This window comes from Pollicipes pollicipes, unplaced genomic scaffold (genome assembly GCF_011947565.3).
Source record: "Pollicipes pollicipes isolate AB1234 unplaced genomic scaffold, Ppol_2.1 Scaffold_7231;HRSCAF=8579_pilon_pilon_pilon, whole genome shotgun sequence".
Lineage (NCBI taxonomy): Eukaryota > Metazoa > Arthropoda > Thecostraca > Pollicipedomorpha > Pollicipedidae > Pollicipes > Pollicipes pollicipes.
Window position 1 is genome coordinate 45,630,002 of NW_023597034.1, and position 16,286 is coordinate 45,646,287.

Consider the following 16,286-nt stretch of genomic DNA (forward strand, 5'->3'; position numbering starts at 1 on the left):
AAGGTGCTGCAGCTTGTTCCAATGTGCATAGAATAAGACGCAGACATGCAGTGTCACATTGTAACGGAGACACCACGCTCATGACCTCACCGTGCGTCGTGACCGGCCGCAGGAAATAGCCAAGATGCGCGCAGCGCGCCGGCTCTGGGCCACACTTATGAAGGAGAAGTTCAGCCCTAAGAACGACAAGTCGATGATGTTGCGGACGCACTCGCAGACGTCCGGCTGGTCCCTGACGGAGCAGGTCAGGAAGGCGGCGGCGGCGGCGGCCCCTTCACAGCCGGCCAGGGGTCTGTCCTCGCTGGACCGTAACCAGCCACCGAACGGCTGCGCGTGAATGAGCTCTCACTGGAGAAATAAATGTGTTTCTTCCAGGGTGATCAGCTTCCAAAAGCATGGTGGCACGCGGAGTTCGAACTTGATGTGCGTCTGGCGACGTTTTGCGTTGCAAAAGGCCGCGGTCTCCGTTAGAACTTTCCCCACCCACCACTTGTCCTTTGGTATGGCCACGCAGTCTGTTTCTGACCCGACCGGTAGTCGTTGCCACGCCATACCTGATGTGCGGTGTATCGCAGTGCTGATCGGAAGGTGACGAGCGGCAGCCTGCCGTCACCCTTGGGCGCGGCCGTCGTGGAGTGGGCCGGCGTCCGGAGGGCCGGCCGCCTCACGTGTCGGGCGGGCCGCCCGGCCTGGCTGCCGCTACCGCAGCGTCGTGACGCCGCTGCCCCCGCCTCCAGGACCCGTACAACAACATCATCCGCACGACGGTGGAGGCGATGGCGGCCGTGTTCGGCGGCACGCAGTCGCTGCACACCAATTCGTTCGACGAGGCGCTGGCGCTGCCGTCCGTCTTCTCGGCCCGCATCGCCCGCAACACGCAGATCATCCTGCAGGAGGAGACGGGCATCCCCCAGGTCAGGGGAGCCCTGCCGCCCGCATTCCCAGGGTCAGGGAGGCCTGCCGCTGGGTCAGGAGAGCCCTGCCATTGAGCCCCTCAGGTCAGTGAGGCCCCGCTGCTGCGTTCCCCAGGTCGGGGGAGCCCTGTCGCTGCATCCCCAGGATCCAGGATCAAGAGGGTTCTATCACTGACTCCCTTAGGTCATGGAACCTAGCCGCTACATCCCCCAGATCAGGGAGCCTTGCTGCTTGCATCCCTCCGGTCAGGCGAGTCCTGCCGTTGTGTTCTTGCCGCCAGGGTGGCCTCCGGACCTTGAGACCAGGGTAGCCTCCGGCCCTTGAAACCCGAGAAGCCTCCCGCCACCGTGGCGTTCCTCTGGATGGGCTCCGCTGTCGATGTATTAATCCGTTCAGCTTTCACCGGGCTTTGTCAAACACGCTACTTCACTACGATAGAACTGTTTTATCTATCTATTATTATATTTTATTTATATGTTATCTAATATATTATATGTTATATATATATATATATATATATATATATATATATATATATGTATATATTATATTTTATCTATCTGCCGCCGCTCCATTAGCTTCCTGTTGATGTCACTTACATCTTGCTGCCTTATCTTCTCACCCATGGACGAATACACGCATGCACACAAGGCACATAAGTCACATACAGACACGTGTATAAAGCCGCGCATCCGTTGTCGGGGATGACTTGGGCGGTTAACCTATGCCCCCGTGTGCGGCAGGTCATTGACCCGTGGGCGGGCTCGTACGCCATGGGGGCGCTGACGGCCGAGATGTGTGTGGGCTGATCTGGGGCGCTAACCTCTGCCCCCATGTGCGGCAGGTCATTGACCCGTGGGCGGGCTCGTACGCCATGGGGGCGCTGACGGCCGAGATGTGTGTGGGCTGATCTGGGGCGCTAACCTCTGCCCCCATGTGCGGCAGGTTATTGACCGCGGGCGGGCTCGGACGCCATGTAGGCGCTGACGGCCGAGATGTGTGTGGGCTGATCTGGGGCGCTAACCTCTGCCCTCATGTGAGGCGGTGTCATTGCCCGTGGGCGGGCTCGTACGCCATGGAGGCGCTGACGGCCGAGATGTGTGGGCTGATCTGGGGCGCTAACCTCTGCCCCTTGTGCGGCAGGTCATTGACCCGTGGGCGGGCTCGTACGCCATGGAGGCGCTGACGGCCGAGATGTGCCGCGCCGGGCGGGAGTCTTGACCAGGTGGAGGAGATGGGCGGCATGGCCGAGGCCGTCGCTTCCGGCTGGCCCAAGCTCAAAATCGAGGAGTGCGCCGCCCGCAAACAGGCCGCCATCGACTCCGGCAAAGGTCGGTCCGCCGGCGGCGCCTGCCGGGCTCGCGCTCGCTGGCAAAAACTCTGGGATTCCGGTCTTCTCCGTGTAGTTCTGTTGGTCTGGTGTCACGTGACATATTTCCTATTGATTTTCATGCTGGGAACTTGTCACTGTCACCCTGGAAGTTGATGGATTACTTCCTTGCTGAATTTGTCCTTCGAGTTACATCACCAACGGATCGGAGGAATTTGCGCCAAAAGCAGATCGACTTAAGCGGACATTTCTCGCCCATTTATGATAAACACGACGCGCAAAGTCAGATGAGGGCGCTTAGCATGCTGTTTGGTCACGCTTGGAGGAAGCGGACAGCGCTGCCGGAGCCAGCTGACGGCTACCGGAGCCAGCTGACGGCTACCGAAGCCAGCTAACAGCTGCTGGAGCCAGCTGACGGGCTAACACAGCCGAGCTGACGACTGCCGGAGCCAGCTGACGGCTAACTACAGCCAGCTGACGACGCGCCGCCGACCGACAGAGACAATCGTCGGCGTCAACAAGTACCGGCTGGAGAAGGAGGAGCCGCTAGACGTGCTGATGATTGACAACGAGCAGGTGTACCGGCTGCAGTGCGCCAAGCTGGAGCGGCTGCGGGCCGAGCGAGACGCGGAGGCCGTGCGGCGCGCCCTGCACGAGCTCACAGAGACGGCGCGCTCCGGCGAGGGCAACCTGCTGAAGGCGGCTGTGAGTGGCGGTTCGGCCCCGGACTGGCGGCCGCTGGGGACCGGCTATTATAAGCTGTTACAATATTTGTCTTTGTGTAAATCATGTTTTGTTAAACGCGGGGTCTCTTATTAATCGGCGTCTACGGAGGGAGATATCGTGAGAGGGGGGAATGGGGGGGGGGGACAGTCACAAGGACATGGGGCTATGCCGTCGAAAGGCTGTACTAGCAGCGGGTGTTGTAACCTGAGTTTTGGATGCGGTCGGCAGGTGGCAGCAGCGCGGGCGCGCGCCACTGTCGGCGAGATCACGCAGGCCATGGAGGAGGTGTTCGGTCGGCACGTGGCTACTGACAAGTTTGTCTCGGGCGCGTACAAGTCCGAGTACGCCGACACAGAGGACTTGCAGCGTGTCATGCAGAAGGTGAGGTGCAGAGCGTCGGCGATGGCGGCGCCTGAGCCGGCACCGCCGAGCTCAGCCGATCCGATCACGTCATCTACATGCCATCAGAAGTTGCCCATTTCCCAGCCGATGGTATGCCGCAGCTGGAGGCGCCGCCACCGGCCAGCTCATTGTCCAAGCCGAGCCGGGCGGCACGCCGGCGAGCCGGCCGTTCTATAATGCAAGCCCAGCGAACACCGGACCCTAGCATGTCCCCACTTGCGTCGGCGGCAGTCGTCTTGTGATGACCCTTCTTGCAATCCCCGGTCTCTCAGCATACCCTTCTCGCGGTGGGGCAGTGCCCGCAGTGACAATACCTTCTCTGCTTTCCGCCCCAGGGATTACCTGCGCCGACGGCTCGTGTAAGCCGAGTGTCCACGCATCCTGCAGGGACGGGGAGTGCACCAGTCCCACGGATGGTATGACCAGGTGCGCCGGAGACCCCCTCTCCTGCCGCCGCTCCGTGACACCGCCCGACCGCCGCCAGGTGGCGGAGTTTGCCGAGGAGGAGGGCCGCCGGCCGCGCATCCTCGTGGCCAAGATGGGCCAGGACGGTCACGACCGCGGCGCCAAGGTCATTGCCACCGGCTTCGCCGACCTGGGCTTTGACGTGGACGTCGGCCCGCTCTTCCAGGTAATGGCGCTGGAAGCCCTCTCGGCTGACGGCGGCCCGCCGCGGCGGGTTCTGCTGGACACTCGGCCTACCCGGCGGCGTAGGTTTATTAATGCAGGGAGGAGTTTTCGCCGTGTTTGAAATAAGTTTTTTCATGAGGTTTAGTTGGTCAGAAGGGGCACAATGGACACTCATACGTTAGCGACGAGAAATCCCCACTATTGCGCGAAAAACATTAGCGCCGTGTCAACTGGGCCATTCGCTGGCCAGCCGCTCAATCCAGCGGTATCGTTCACAGTCATCTCGGCGCCCGACGTGCGTGGGTCACGTGTGTGTACGCCATGCGGGCCGCCTGGCGCCTGCCGCTGCGGCCGGTCGACAGCGGTGGGCGCCCTCTAACGCCGCCGTGGCGTGCGCCCGCCAGACGCCGGAGGAGGTAGCGCAGCAGGCGGTGGACGCGGACGTGCACGTGGTGGGCGTGTCGACACTGGCCGCCGGCCACCGCACGCTGGTGCCGGCGCTGGTGCGCGCGCTGCGCGCCGCCGGCCGCGGCGACGCGCTCGTGATCGTGGGCGGCGTCATCCCGCCGCAGGACTACCAGATGCTGTACGACTGCGGCGCGGCCGCCGTCTTCGGGCCGGGTGAGCGGGGCGGGCGCGACGGCTGCTGCCAGCGCGGACGCGTGTCGCGCGCTCTGTTACGAACCCGGTCTGGCTTGAAGCGGTCAGGAGCACGACAGCTCGGGCTGTTTGGAACTGCCCTTGATAGTGTGACCGCATTTCAAGAGGCGGGGTAAATAATTTTGTATTGAAAAACTTTTTTCAAAGCAAACGTGTGCCCCCGGATACAATGTTGCCTGCCATCTGATGCGTGCATGTCAAATGTCCTCTCTTTGTGCGTGTATATTCCGCATCCTGTCCATACCGTATCGCCCACGTGCACCTGCTCGTGTTGCTCTTTACCCCTGTCCATAATGATTGCTCACTTGATAAAGCATCGGGCATGGTCTACTGTGCTGAAAGTGTGCGAATTCACGCACCCCAAAGCCAGTTTAATGTGGCTTCTTGGACGGTCACTTGGACTGGGCAAGAGTCCTGGTCGACCAGAGGAGGCCGCGTGACACCGTCACGCGACACCATGCGGTCCGGTTGCAAGCAAACATCGCCCGTTAAGCCAGAAGTCCTCTTGTGGGATGTCGAAACCGGTGTCTTCACTACTCGCTTCACTGAGCGGAAGCTGATCACCTGGACACTCGTGCAAAATATGCCTCCGAAATATCTCCAACAAAACGGTCTACAACGCGTAGTAACAATATGACATTCACCGATAGCGTGTTGTGCCGTTTCCCTTCTGCCCTGTCTCATCCTAGCCCGGCGTGTTCGCTCGTTTCAGGCACCAAAATCCCGGTGGCCGCGCTGGAGGTGCTGTCGATGATCTCCAAGAACATCCGAGAGCGACAGACGGCCTGAGGCGCCGGCGCCGACACGCGCGGTGTCGGCCACTGACCGGCCGCCGCCGCGAGCCACGCGGAGAGCCAGCCGCCCCAGCCGCCTGTGAGGGCGGTATATGACAGAGCGGTGTGTGACGGAGCCGCCGGCCGGCTGGATCGCCTCGTATTCGCCTCGTCTCGAGAGGAAGCGTCGCCGGCCCGGGCCGAGTGTTCCCGGGCCGCAGCAGCGGGCGGGTCTGGGTAGCGGCCCTGTCTGAGTCACCGGGCCGTGACGGAAGGAGAGCTAGTGCAATATGGAGCTGCCCTGGAAAGCAGCGCCCGGAGAGTCGTGTCGTACATATGACAGTATATTACACGACAGTACATTAAATGCACGCTGTTTACGCAGACGGGTGGGGAGTATGGCGAATGACTCACTGAGGATGACCGGCGGGGCGGCGGCCGCCCGCCCGCTCGTGCTGACTGAGACAGCGGGGTACCCGGCCGATCACCGAGAGGTCGCGACCGCTGGCGGAGGCGACTCAGCACAACACGAGCTTGGCCGGCTTTCCGTCCACCTCGGTGTTGGAGCCGTGACGCAGCGCGTGGTCTCGCTTCAGCTGGGCGAACAGCAGGTCCGTCACCAGGAAGATCTGCGGCAGGAGGCGGCGGGTGGGTGGCGGCCGGGCTGGCGCTGTGACGCGGGGGCGGGCGATCTTCTGCGGTGAGGGATGCACCGGCTGGAAATATCCAGTCGTACTGATAGGAAACTCGGGTCATTAATGATAAACACGACGTGCGTATCTCACGCATCGTCTCAGGCTTTCTTAAACGTGCCCAACAAGTGTAAAGGCCGCGACACATGTTCCCCTCCCCTGTCATTAAACTTGCGCGACAAGTGGAAAGGCCGCGGTGCAGGCCCCCCACCCGTGTGGTTATATGCCAACAAAAGGACGAGTTGGACTGCCGAGCGCTTGCCACCTGGCTGTCCCAGCCTAGGCCCCTTCGTAAGCAAATGCTGCCCACCGAGGTACCAAACTGTATCATCGCTGGGAGGTGCGCCAGACACGCTATGAAAAATGCGGCAAAACCGGGTATGTGTAAAGGGCAGAAAGCGCCAGCGACTCGGCTCGGGGAAACGCATGGGCGCTGCATGGGCGCTGCATGGGCGCATTCTGGCGTTAATCGATACCACTATTACTAGCACGCTGTTTGGTCAAGGGCGCCATCATCGATCACGTCATCTGCATGTCATCAGAAGTTGCCCATTTCCCAGGCACGCAGGACCGTTAACACGTGCCGGCCGTTGCCAGGCGCTGTTAGGTAAACAAACGACTTGCTGTACATAGTTTGTTTTTCAGCCAAGTTGGACATTGGCTCATTATATATCATGCCCATTGGTCTCTCCGCGTCTTCATAGCGTGCCCGACGCACGCCCCACTGACGTCCAAAGGTCAGGGGTCCGTCTACAGCATGTTCTTTGTCTGTCTCTGACGCACATGCCGCTGACGTCCAGGGGTCGAGGTCTATCCACAGCGTGTTCCATGTCCGCCTCTGACACACAGACCACTGATGTCCTGGGGTTGGGGTCCGCTCACAGCGTGTTCCATGTCCGCCTCTGACACACAGACCACTGACGTCCTGGGGTTGGGGGTCCGCTCACAGCGTGTTCCATGTCCGCCTCTGACACACAGACCACTGACGTCCTGGGGTTGGGGGTCCGCTCACAGCGTGAAGATTTTCGTCCTCCCCATTGTGATATCCTGTCCCTGGACCGCACAAAAGCGCGGGTGTCGGGGCTGACTGCTGTTTCACCGGATTGGCGGCATGACGCTCTAGCCTGTAAATGTTCAGCGTAGGAGCTTTTGGCAGTTATGTCGGCGAATTATGGGTTCTTTAGAGGTGCCTTTCCCATAAATCGTTGGCTGATGGTGGTGTCACCGCTCACGCGATCGTTTCGTCAACTCAGTGCCGCGCGCTCCGCTACAAACACGCCACTGCTGTTAACAATGCTTTGGAGACTCTACGGGGAACACAATTACTACAGCGCGGAAGAGCGATCGTCAATTACGGAACGAATCGACTCGGCCCAAAAAAATGCAACCGGAAGTTCTGACTCTGCTTGCTGGTAGCTGTCCCCAACAGAACGTTGATCGCTGTGAAAATCGATGCCGGACCCATGCTCAACGTCTCTACTTTTATACCTTTCAAGGTTGACCCAAGGTTAAAAGCTTTTTAGAATTCCGATTAGATCAACTTTATGTGTTGTCTAAGATCCATCAAGAGTTTCGAGCGCACATGTCTGCCATGTATGGCGGTGGTTCCCATGGTTTGACGCGAAGGACCGTGGTGAGGGTTCCTCCTAACCACAGTTGCTCTTAATTCATGCCGGGATAGTTTAAAACGTATGATACACAGTTCAACCTGTCTCAGTTTTCTTCAGTCTCATGAACCTTGGTCTTGACAGAATAAAACCGTACACTGCCCTGAGGCGACCATTCGGTGTACGTGACAGCCTCTCCGTCCCGGTGAACGCACGGCTAGGGAGAGTCTGGTGCTGGCCGCGGGAAAGACCGAGGTCCTCATCACCGCAGCCCGGCCCGCCCGGTCAAGACCGCAGCGGCGACGGCGGCAGCCCGACCCGGCGCCGCGGGTCGCCGGCGAGGCGACCGGCCAGCCAGGGAGGCTAGCGCCCGCGCCGGCGCCTCTCACCTGGGCGGCGTTGTAGGCGAGCGTGACGGCGAAGAAGAAGTTGGCGTTGGCCGAGCCGGCATGGATCCAGAGGGTCCACATGACGGGCGCCAGCACAGTCACCGACAGGTAGAAGCAGCTGACGGGGAAGGCGTAGCGGGCATATGGCGCCAGCGGCCGCCAGAGCGGCAGCAGCGCCAGATACAGGCCGGCCTCAGCCACGCTCGGGTATGACTTGAAGATCACCATCAGCACCAGCAGCGCGAACATCACCAGCACGGGCCGGTCACGGAATCTGGAGTCGAGACAACGTCGTCATCCGCAGGGAAAACACACCCGCAACACCCGGTCACGGAGCGCGGCGTCAAAACAGGGGCAGGAGTGACCCGCCTCAGCAGACACCGGGGACTGCGGGGGCCCAGGAGCGGCCCGCCTCAGCAGATACTGGAGACTGCGAGGCGCCAGGAGCGGCCCGCTCCAGCAGACACTGGAGACTGCAAGGACCCAGGAGCAGCACACCCCAGCAGACACCGGGGACTGCAAGGGCCCAGGGGCGGCCAACTCCAGCAGACACCAGACACTGCCAAGCAGGAGTCCACCTGACATGACACTGTTGCCAATATCAGACGGCGCTACAGGCAGCCCTGCCTTATGGTTAACTGTGACAACGCGGATACTAACTGCAGACATTTCTGATTCACCTCTAACAGCATCACACCCTAAGTCGGCGCATACACAGACAGCACACCAGGCTGTGACGTTCCGGACCGATGGACGCGCCAGCCCGGTCGCGTACCGGAGAGTGAGCGGAACGGCGTAGATGAAGGCGTTGATTTGGAAAGTAGCGATGAACAGTGACTCGAAGTGCTGAAACATCTCCGTGAAGAAGTACCAGAAGAGGCCGACGTTCGGGGACAGGTCCCACGTCCACAGCCTGAAACCGACCGCGTTTGCCGTCACCGTCACACGCGACGCCCTTCCCGCGGCGCACTCCGCTCCGGACCGGAAACAGGAGCGGGGGTGGGGGGGAGGGGGGCAGCGGCCGTGGCCGGTGGCACACCAGGCTGCGGCACAACCGGTTTAAAAACAGTGGATTTTAGTATTCTTCTGCCTTGGAATTAGCGTGCATTATAGAACACGATATTCGCCTCTTGACTGCAACCTGGACGCAATGAGACAAACTTCACTTAGTGTCACATAAGTGTTTCAAAGTCTGATTACATGCATGTCAAACGCATGTTACGCGGCGGTATGGTTAGTCAAATGACACTGAGAGGTGCTGAAAGCCACTAGAACATATGATCACGGGGAAGAATACAGGAGCCACCCCATCCAATTAAAAAAGACCAGTCACCGTCACGCAGGGCGTCTGCCGAGTCCCCATCCCCTTGCTGTCACACCCACCGGGCGGGCGCCTCCGTGCCCCGTCACTTCGCATACAGGTCAGCACCCCAGTCCGAAGCCCATCGAGCAGCCGCCTCCGTGCCCCGGTCACCTGGCATACAGGTCAGCATCCTCGCCCGTCCCCGTCCGCACACGCACATGAAGCCGTATGTGGCGCGCAGGAAGCTCCAGCCGCCGAGGCCGTGAGCCGAGAGCAGCAGCAGGGCGCCGGTGACGGCCGCGCAGCCCAGCGCCGTCAGCAGACGGCTGCGGCCGGCGTCGGCGGCCAGCGCCAGCAGCGGCACCAGCAGCACCGCCGGGTACAGGTCCAGGTAGCAGCTGACGCCCAGACAGGCCACGCACGCCGGCCACCGCCCTGCGGACGTCGCGCGCACCCGCCTTCGTCAGCGCTCGCCGCGGCCGGCCGCGCAGGCCGCGTCAGTCCGAACCGGTGAAAGTGATCGAACCGGAGAAACTGTCGTGGAAACTGCAACAGGTGTGTGTGCACAGCTCACGGATGCACGGCTCATTCGGGTTTGGCATGTGGCAAATTTATAACCACACAAGCAAATGCGCTGCGGTGTTTTACACCTCAGACACCGTACACCAAGTTGCGGATATTCAGCTCTGCCGTTCGGTCCACCGGGGAATGTGTGTCCACCCACTGCCCAGGTAGTAAAATTGCGAATTCTTCTATCTGCAGGCACACTGCCATGCATCAATGATGAGTGTCTGTGCGTGACCGGTCGCCGGCGTGAATGAACCGTGACACAGGCGTGACCGACCTGTGACGCGGGCGTGACCGACCCGTGACACGGGCGTGGCTGGCCTGCCAGGTATGTGCCAGGTCCGTGAGGACCGCACGTAGCTTACATAGCGCTGTGACGACCATGTCAGAACTGTGAGGACCCTGTCTCGCCCGTGACCGATGCGTCTGATAAGTGATGGCCGTGTGCGACTGGCCCGAAGCTGCCACGGGTCAATCCTAGCAGTGTGGCTGACCTGTGACGTGCCCCACCCATGATGGGTTGAACGAATCCAAGACAGTGTTCCACCATCACGTGGTGACTGACATGCCACAGGCCCGTGACAGCCACGGCTCCTCTGCGACAGCTGGATGTTTGGCCTGTGTTGGCCGTGCGTGACTGCCCTGAGGCTGTGACAGTTGTAGGGCATTCCTGACCTGTGACGGCCGTGTAGAACACAAGCGCCAATGGCAGCTGGTGCAGGCCGGCCGTGCTGAGCGCCGCGCAGCTGACAGCCGTGCACGGGTTGAACAGGTACACAGCCGCCACGAGACGCGCCGTTGGCTGCAGCTGCTCCTCCGTCACCGGCAGGGGCGCCGCGCCACTGGCCGGTGGCGGCCGCGCCTTCTGCTCCAGCAGCTGCAGCAGAGCAAGGCACACTTGGCAAAGAAGATGATGATGAGATGACCATGCACTGTTTGGCTCGACAAATATGGCCAGGTAAGCTGGAAATGGACCAATGGAGGTGCAAACATGCCCAAGATGATAATGCCACGGGATTATGCTGAAAGCAAAACCCTCTGCAGTCCTGCCTGGCACAAGGGCACAGGGAACATTATCCAATGAACTGGATAATGCAGCTTAGGTGATAGGATAGGATAGCAGCTTAGGTGACTTAGGATAGAGACAGTAAGCAATGCTTGGGATATACCCTGAAACTGAAATTAGTACACAAAACTTTAAGAACCAATTCATTAAAATAGGATAGAAATTTTAAATATTACTCAGCATGCCAGAACAGCAGCCCTCCAAATATCACAAAGCTTTGTGCTAGTAGCTGCAGGTTAAAAAAAACGTTTTAAATCATTCATCACCTCCTATACTCATAGATGGTTTGACTGACCAGCTGGCAGTGATCTGCTACATACCAGGTGATTGCCAGATCAGAATCAGGAACATTATGTGACAAACCAAAACATGACTCAGTGCTGTCTCACATTTCCATACCTGCTTCTTGATGAAAGCTTGAGCAGTCAGCATTAGTATGTGTGCAGTACAGATGTCTACCAGAATGAAGATGATAGGAATCCAGGCTTCACAGTATTTTATGAGGAAGCTGTACAGGATCAATGTCAGGGGAGACTCATGGACCATATCGCCCTCATATGGTGATATCCCCTGCTGCATTAGGAAGTATCCCTCAGTCACTGAAAACCAGAGGTTATAGTAAGTATTTATCATGAGAAAGTATAATGAAATGCAAGGTAGATAAAACATCTGAACCATCATAACATCAGATCAGTCATGATCCTAAGCTTCAGAGATAACATATCACATGCATAGCACTTGGATATAAACTACCTTGCATGATTACCTATGTTTAGGAAGTTTTTGATGTAACCGAAGAATGAAAATTACAATGTATTACCTCGGCTCCAAGATGTCAGTGGAGTTGAAAATATAGTTCCATCACATAAGTTCTTGAAGAAAGAATTGCTCATCAAGTAGAGCCTTAACAAGGCTCCTCCAATGAAGAGAAGCAGATGCATCCTGAAAGCCATGTGTGCATATTAATAGAATGCTGCACCAACCACAACCTATCATGACCTGAGTCATTAAATTGCATCTATCAACTACTTGTCACATGTGAACAACAGCATTAAGACAACTTCCACATTACCTTGTGCATATAGGCCCTACAAGTACATAAGTTATCTCACAATGAGCTAATGTTTTGGCGAGCCAAGTGATATCCTTCACAGTTGATATTCAAGCTGCGATCTGTTCACAAAAACTACATTGAAGGCTTTAATCACAATACGTGATCTTTGCTAAGTCTATCAGCATAGCGGCAAGGCGTGGACACAGAAACAGGAAAAACATAGAAAACAGTTACCCCTTAACCCGGAATCAGGGCCGGAAGAAAGACAAACCTTACATGGATACCCCAGCTTCACTTTTGGTGTCACGCCCCTAAACATTACCGATACGTTCAAGGAAAACAAAAACAAAGAACATATCAGCATAAGCCTGGTTGATATTATTAGAGGCCAGTCTAGTAAAAACCTCAAACCGAAAACAACACGCACCTGTGTCAATAAACGCACCGCAGCAACCAACCCCGCACGGAACTTTCCACACCAGCAGCACTTTGAAGTGACGCTAATGCCCGATGCCGGGCGTCGGAAATGAAAAAGATTCGCCATGTTCCGTGATATTTCCCAAAACCCACACAACCACTAAAGTACTGCTTAGTATCATGAAGGGCGTGGAAATATGTCACCCCGTGCAATCCATACTAACATGAGCATGATTTGAGTATTCTGGAAAATATTCATTCGAATAGCTTAGTCATCCAAGCATCTAAATTTTCCGGACATCGCAATATTTGGACAGATGAATTGCAATATCACCCGGTGAAGGGCTGCGATCGCCGGGGAAAGGGGGCAGGCGGGGGGGGGGGGGGGGGGGGGGGGGGAGCGCCTAAGCGCAGTGGCGCAGCCAACACGGGGAGGGTGCATGAGACTTAGCCCCCGTCAGGTTCGAGCAAAGTATAACCGTCCAAACACAAAGAACGTATATGGACTGCATGGCATATCACGCGGCGGTATGTGTCATTCTTATACATACATGGTGTTGAGGTTTTACAAGAGTATATTTTTGAAACATGCCCCAAAGGCAAGACATTTTCTGTAAAAAAAGCGCCGTAGCGGACTTCGTGAATGCAAGTATAAGTACAAGGTCATGAAAAAATAAACAATAGCATTACGACGAGCGGCCAAAGCAAGCGCACATAACGACAATTGGGCTCCGCGAACATGCACCGATTATTCTGCCTCCTCTCGACAATTCAAGTGTTGCAAGTGAGTCAGCTGGTATGCATCCCATCCTCAGCCCGAGTTGCAGCGTCTGCTCCTAGCCCACTGTTGTAGGGCTAGACGCTGGCACTACAACTCGGGCTGACCGAGGCGGCAAAGTTTCGGCGGCCAATTAAATATACTCATTGTCGAGTGATGCGGGTGCAACGTGTGCATACCATGTGGGAAAATAATCCTTGTTGGAAACTTGTCGTCCAGCATGTAACTCTATCACATATGAGTTCCTGAACATGCATTACTAAATGCGACCGGCTACCCCATAGCGTAATGGCCGTAATAAGGAAGTCGGGGGAAACACGTATAAACACGCATGAGAAGTGTTAACCTGTCCATTCGATGCCGTTGCTCTTGGGTTATCAGTTGACACTGCAGCACTCTTGTCCGGCGAAGGCGTCCCTTTCATTCAGTTGAATCCCTGACAGTGTATCAATGTGCACCCAAATGTGCACCCAGTGCACAATGTGCACCCAAATGTGCACCCAGTGCACAATGTGCACCCCACATTGGCGGTCCGTCCGTAGCAGCAAACTGCAGACACGGTGGTCAATAAAAACAAAATTTAATGTGCTCTGGGTGCCATTGTGTGCACGACATAACAATATGTGGGCAGTGCCGTTCGGCAATGTAAGTCAGTCGTCTTCAGACGTCACCTATTCTATTCATGTAGCCCCTAAAAGCGAACTGCTAAATCTGACCGGCCGGCCCGTAGCGTGGGGGCCAGCGTGCGGCAACCTAGGAAAATGTTTCTAACCGCACGCGGACAGTGCAACGGCATGCATTTGATAGCATGGCTGAAGGGCTCTGGGCTGGCAATGAAAAACATTTGTCCGTTTAAGCTGATCATTTTATTCAGCTGGCCCCGTGGGAGTACAGCACTCAACGTTTGCAGACCGGCTACGGCAGATAGCTGCAAACGCTGGGGCGGTAAATTTAAAAAAAAAATTATGGTTGTGCGAGGTGGTTGCGACCATGCGCGTACAATTTCACTATGAAAGCACTATCGGCTCCAATTTGCATCAGTTGACAGCTGCCATCGAGTCGTACCGCAATGACTAGAATAAGGAAGCCTAAGAAAACCTTGGAATCGTAAGCCAAGAGCACGACCGTGTGTATTCGAGACGACTGTTTTGGGGCAATCACGTGACACTACGACATACTTAACCATCGAAGGCCTCCATTTTGTTTGGTACTCCTAATCAGGGGCGGGTCTAGCCTGGAGTAGTTTTTTTTTTGGGGGGGGGGGCGCAACCGTTCGTCGCCAGCTGGCTGGTGTAGGATCCAAGGTCCAGTGCATGGTGCCTCTCGCGGGTACCTAGTAGGGACACCATTCAAAACCGAAAAAACACCGAGATGCTTTTGAATCTTAAACAGAAGTTAAAACAAAACAGTTGGAACAGTTAAAGTTAAAACAGTCGGTAAGTAGACGAAACTTTTATTAAGTTCTGGGAATGTTTTTTTTGGAGGGGGGGGGGGGGTGGCAAAACATACTCTCAGAGCTTTGGGGCAGGGGGCCTGATTCTGTGTTTCTGCATCCCGACGCAACGTGCTCTAATGACCAACGACAGATCGGGTAAATATTGACGCCATTTAAAGAAGGGATTATTTGTATAGCGAATGGGCAGAATGCACTGACCGATGGGAGGGTCCGCCGCTGAAGACGAGCCGGTCGGGATTGGGTTTGTTCTAACATCCCAAGAACATAACAAAAGCAAAAACAAACAAGCATCGCGCCCAATCTTCATTTACAGTTTTATGTCCATTTTCCCAGTTCAGCTAGTACAGCGGCGTAACAAACGGTTTGGGGGCGCTGGTAGCGTAGTAGTTGAGCTGCACGTCTGGGACACTCAAGTTGCGGGTCTCGATTCCCCGCAGTGCCCTTCCTTCCTGTCAGGGTGAAAGGCAGGCGGCCCCATATAGCTTCAGCAGTTGAGTACGTTGTAAACCCACAATGACGACAAACAATGGGTGTGATTATTGAATGCGTTTCAAAATGATGCACCATTTGCCAACGCAGTGCGTCGCGTGCGTTCATCGCACCTTGCATCAATGCGTTCATCGCAGTGCGCCGCGTCCTGCATCAGTGCGTTCATCGCAGAGCGTCGTGCCCAGCATCGGTGCGTTCATCGCAGTGCATCGCGTCCTGCATCAGTGCGTACATCGCAGAGCGTCGTGTCCAGCATCAGTGCGTTCATCGCAGTGCGTCGCGTCCAGCATCAGTGCGTACATCGCCCTCCTGCCGAGGCGCGCCCGGGCTGGAGATCGCGTGCCCAGCGGCCAGCAGTCGCCTGACCTGCCCTGCCCGCGGGCTGACCCACGGTGCCGGCCGTGACTGGGACGGCGCCCATACGAGTCGACGGACCTCATCGACGCCGGCGATAATCATCGGCAGGTAACGAGCAGCGCCGCGCCGTCCGTGCCAGGCGCTGGCCGCCGCTGATCGGTCCCCGATGGACGGGGGTCATGCGTTCGGCACGAGCGGCTATTACGGCTGGAGCGCACAGAGCCCGGCACACAGCCGGCGCCGAGGCACTGCGGTGACGCAGGCCGGCAGGACCGCACGCTCGCTCCAGCAGCGCCGCCGCTGCAGCTCTGTTGTCTCCTGTTTTCGCGTGTCGGGCGGCGCGTCCCGCGGATGGTCGTTTATCCTGGCTATCGTGCAGCTAATTGTCGCTGACCATGGTGTCCGGTGGCACGGACGCGCCGCCGGCGGGCCGGCGGGCGGTGGAGCCAGCGGCCGGAGACGCCGGCGGACAGTTGGGCGGCGACGCGGTCGGGCGTCGGCCGGCTGTCGCGCCGCGAAGCCCGAAGCCGCCCAAGATCCGCGTGACGCGGCCGCCGCGCGAGGCGTCCGTGTTCTCGTCGCTGCTGCCGGGCCGGCGCGCGGCGGCCGGCGCGGTGCGTGAGAGCCGTGCTCAGTACCGCGCCGCCAGCAAGCCGGCCGAGCCGCCGCCGCCGC

General features: G+C 57.5%; 2 protein-coding genes across 2 annotated transcripts; one reads left to right on the forward strand and one right to left on the reverse strand.

Annotated features, from left to right (window-relative positions):
- The first annotated feature begins 117 nt into the window (after positions 1–117).
- Positions 118–5,803, forward strand: LOC119110627 (putative methylmalonyl-CoA mutase, mitochondrial). The gene is made up of 9 exons (XM_037234528.1): positions 118–244; positions 738–914; positions 1,659–1,711; positions 2,110–2,246; positions 2,745–2,950; positions 3,200–3,352; positions 3,858–4,004; positions 4,408–4,624; positions 5,376–5,803. Exons 1-9 carry the CDS (start codon positions 125–127, stop codon positions 5,450–5,452), a joined length of 1,287 nt encoding a protein of 428 aa, XP_037090423.1. The 5' UTR covers positions 118–124; the 3' UTR covers positions 5,453–5,803.
- Positions 5,767–12,575, reverse strand: LOC119110626 (phosphatidylinositol glycan anchor biosynthesis class U protein-like). The gene is made up of 8 exons (XM_037234526.1): positions 12,542–12,575; positions 11,881–12,002; positions 11,460–11,659; positions 10,670–10,871; positions 9,646–9,862; positions 8,900–9,037; positions 8,125–8,398; positions 5,767–6,065 (listed from the first exon to the last, which is right to left on the reverse strand). Exons 2-8 carry the CDS (start codon positions 11,999–12,001, stop codon positions 5,955–5,957), a joined length of 1,263 nt encoding a protein of 420 aa, XP_037090421.1. The 5' UTR covers position 12,002; positions 12,542–12,575; the 3' UTR covers positions 5,767–5,954.
- Between the last annotated feature and the right edge of the window lie 3,711 nt (positions 12,576–16,286).

Excerpts from the sequence above, each read along its gene's own strand:
- LOC119110627 (XM_037234528.1), top strand. The coding sequence starts at position 125 with ATGCGCGCAGCGCGCCGGCTCTGGGCCACACTTATGAAGGAGAAGTTC. Across the intron at positions 915-1,658 it reads AGGAGACGGGCATCCCCCAG|GTCATTGACCCGTGGGCGGG; the intron begins GTCAGGGGAGCC and ends CGTGTGCGGCAG. Across the intron at positions 1,712-2,109 it reads GGGGCGCTGACGGCCGAGAT|ATGTGCCGCGCCGGGCGGGA; the intron begins GTGTGTGGGCTG and ends CTGACGGCCGAG.
- LOC119110626 (XM_037234526.1), bottom strand. The coding sequence starts at position 12,001 with ATGCATCTGCTTCTCTTCATTGGAGGAGCCTTGTTAAGGCTCTACTTG. Across the intron at positions 10,872-11,459 it reads AAGCTTTCATCAAGAAGCAG|CTGCTGGAGCAGAAGGCGCG; the intron begins GTATGGAAATGT and ends GCTCTGCTGCAG. Across the intron at positions 9,038-9,645 it reads CGCGCCACATACGGCTTCAT|GCTGTGGACGTGGGACCTGT; the intron begins GTGCGTGTGCGG and ends GGTCGGTTTCAG.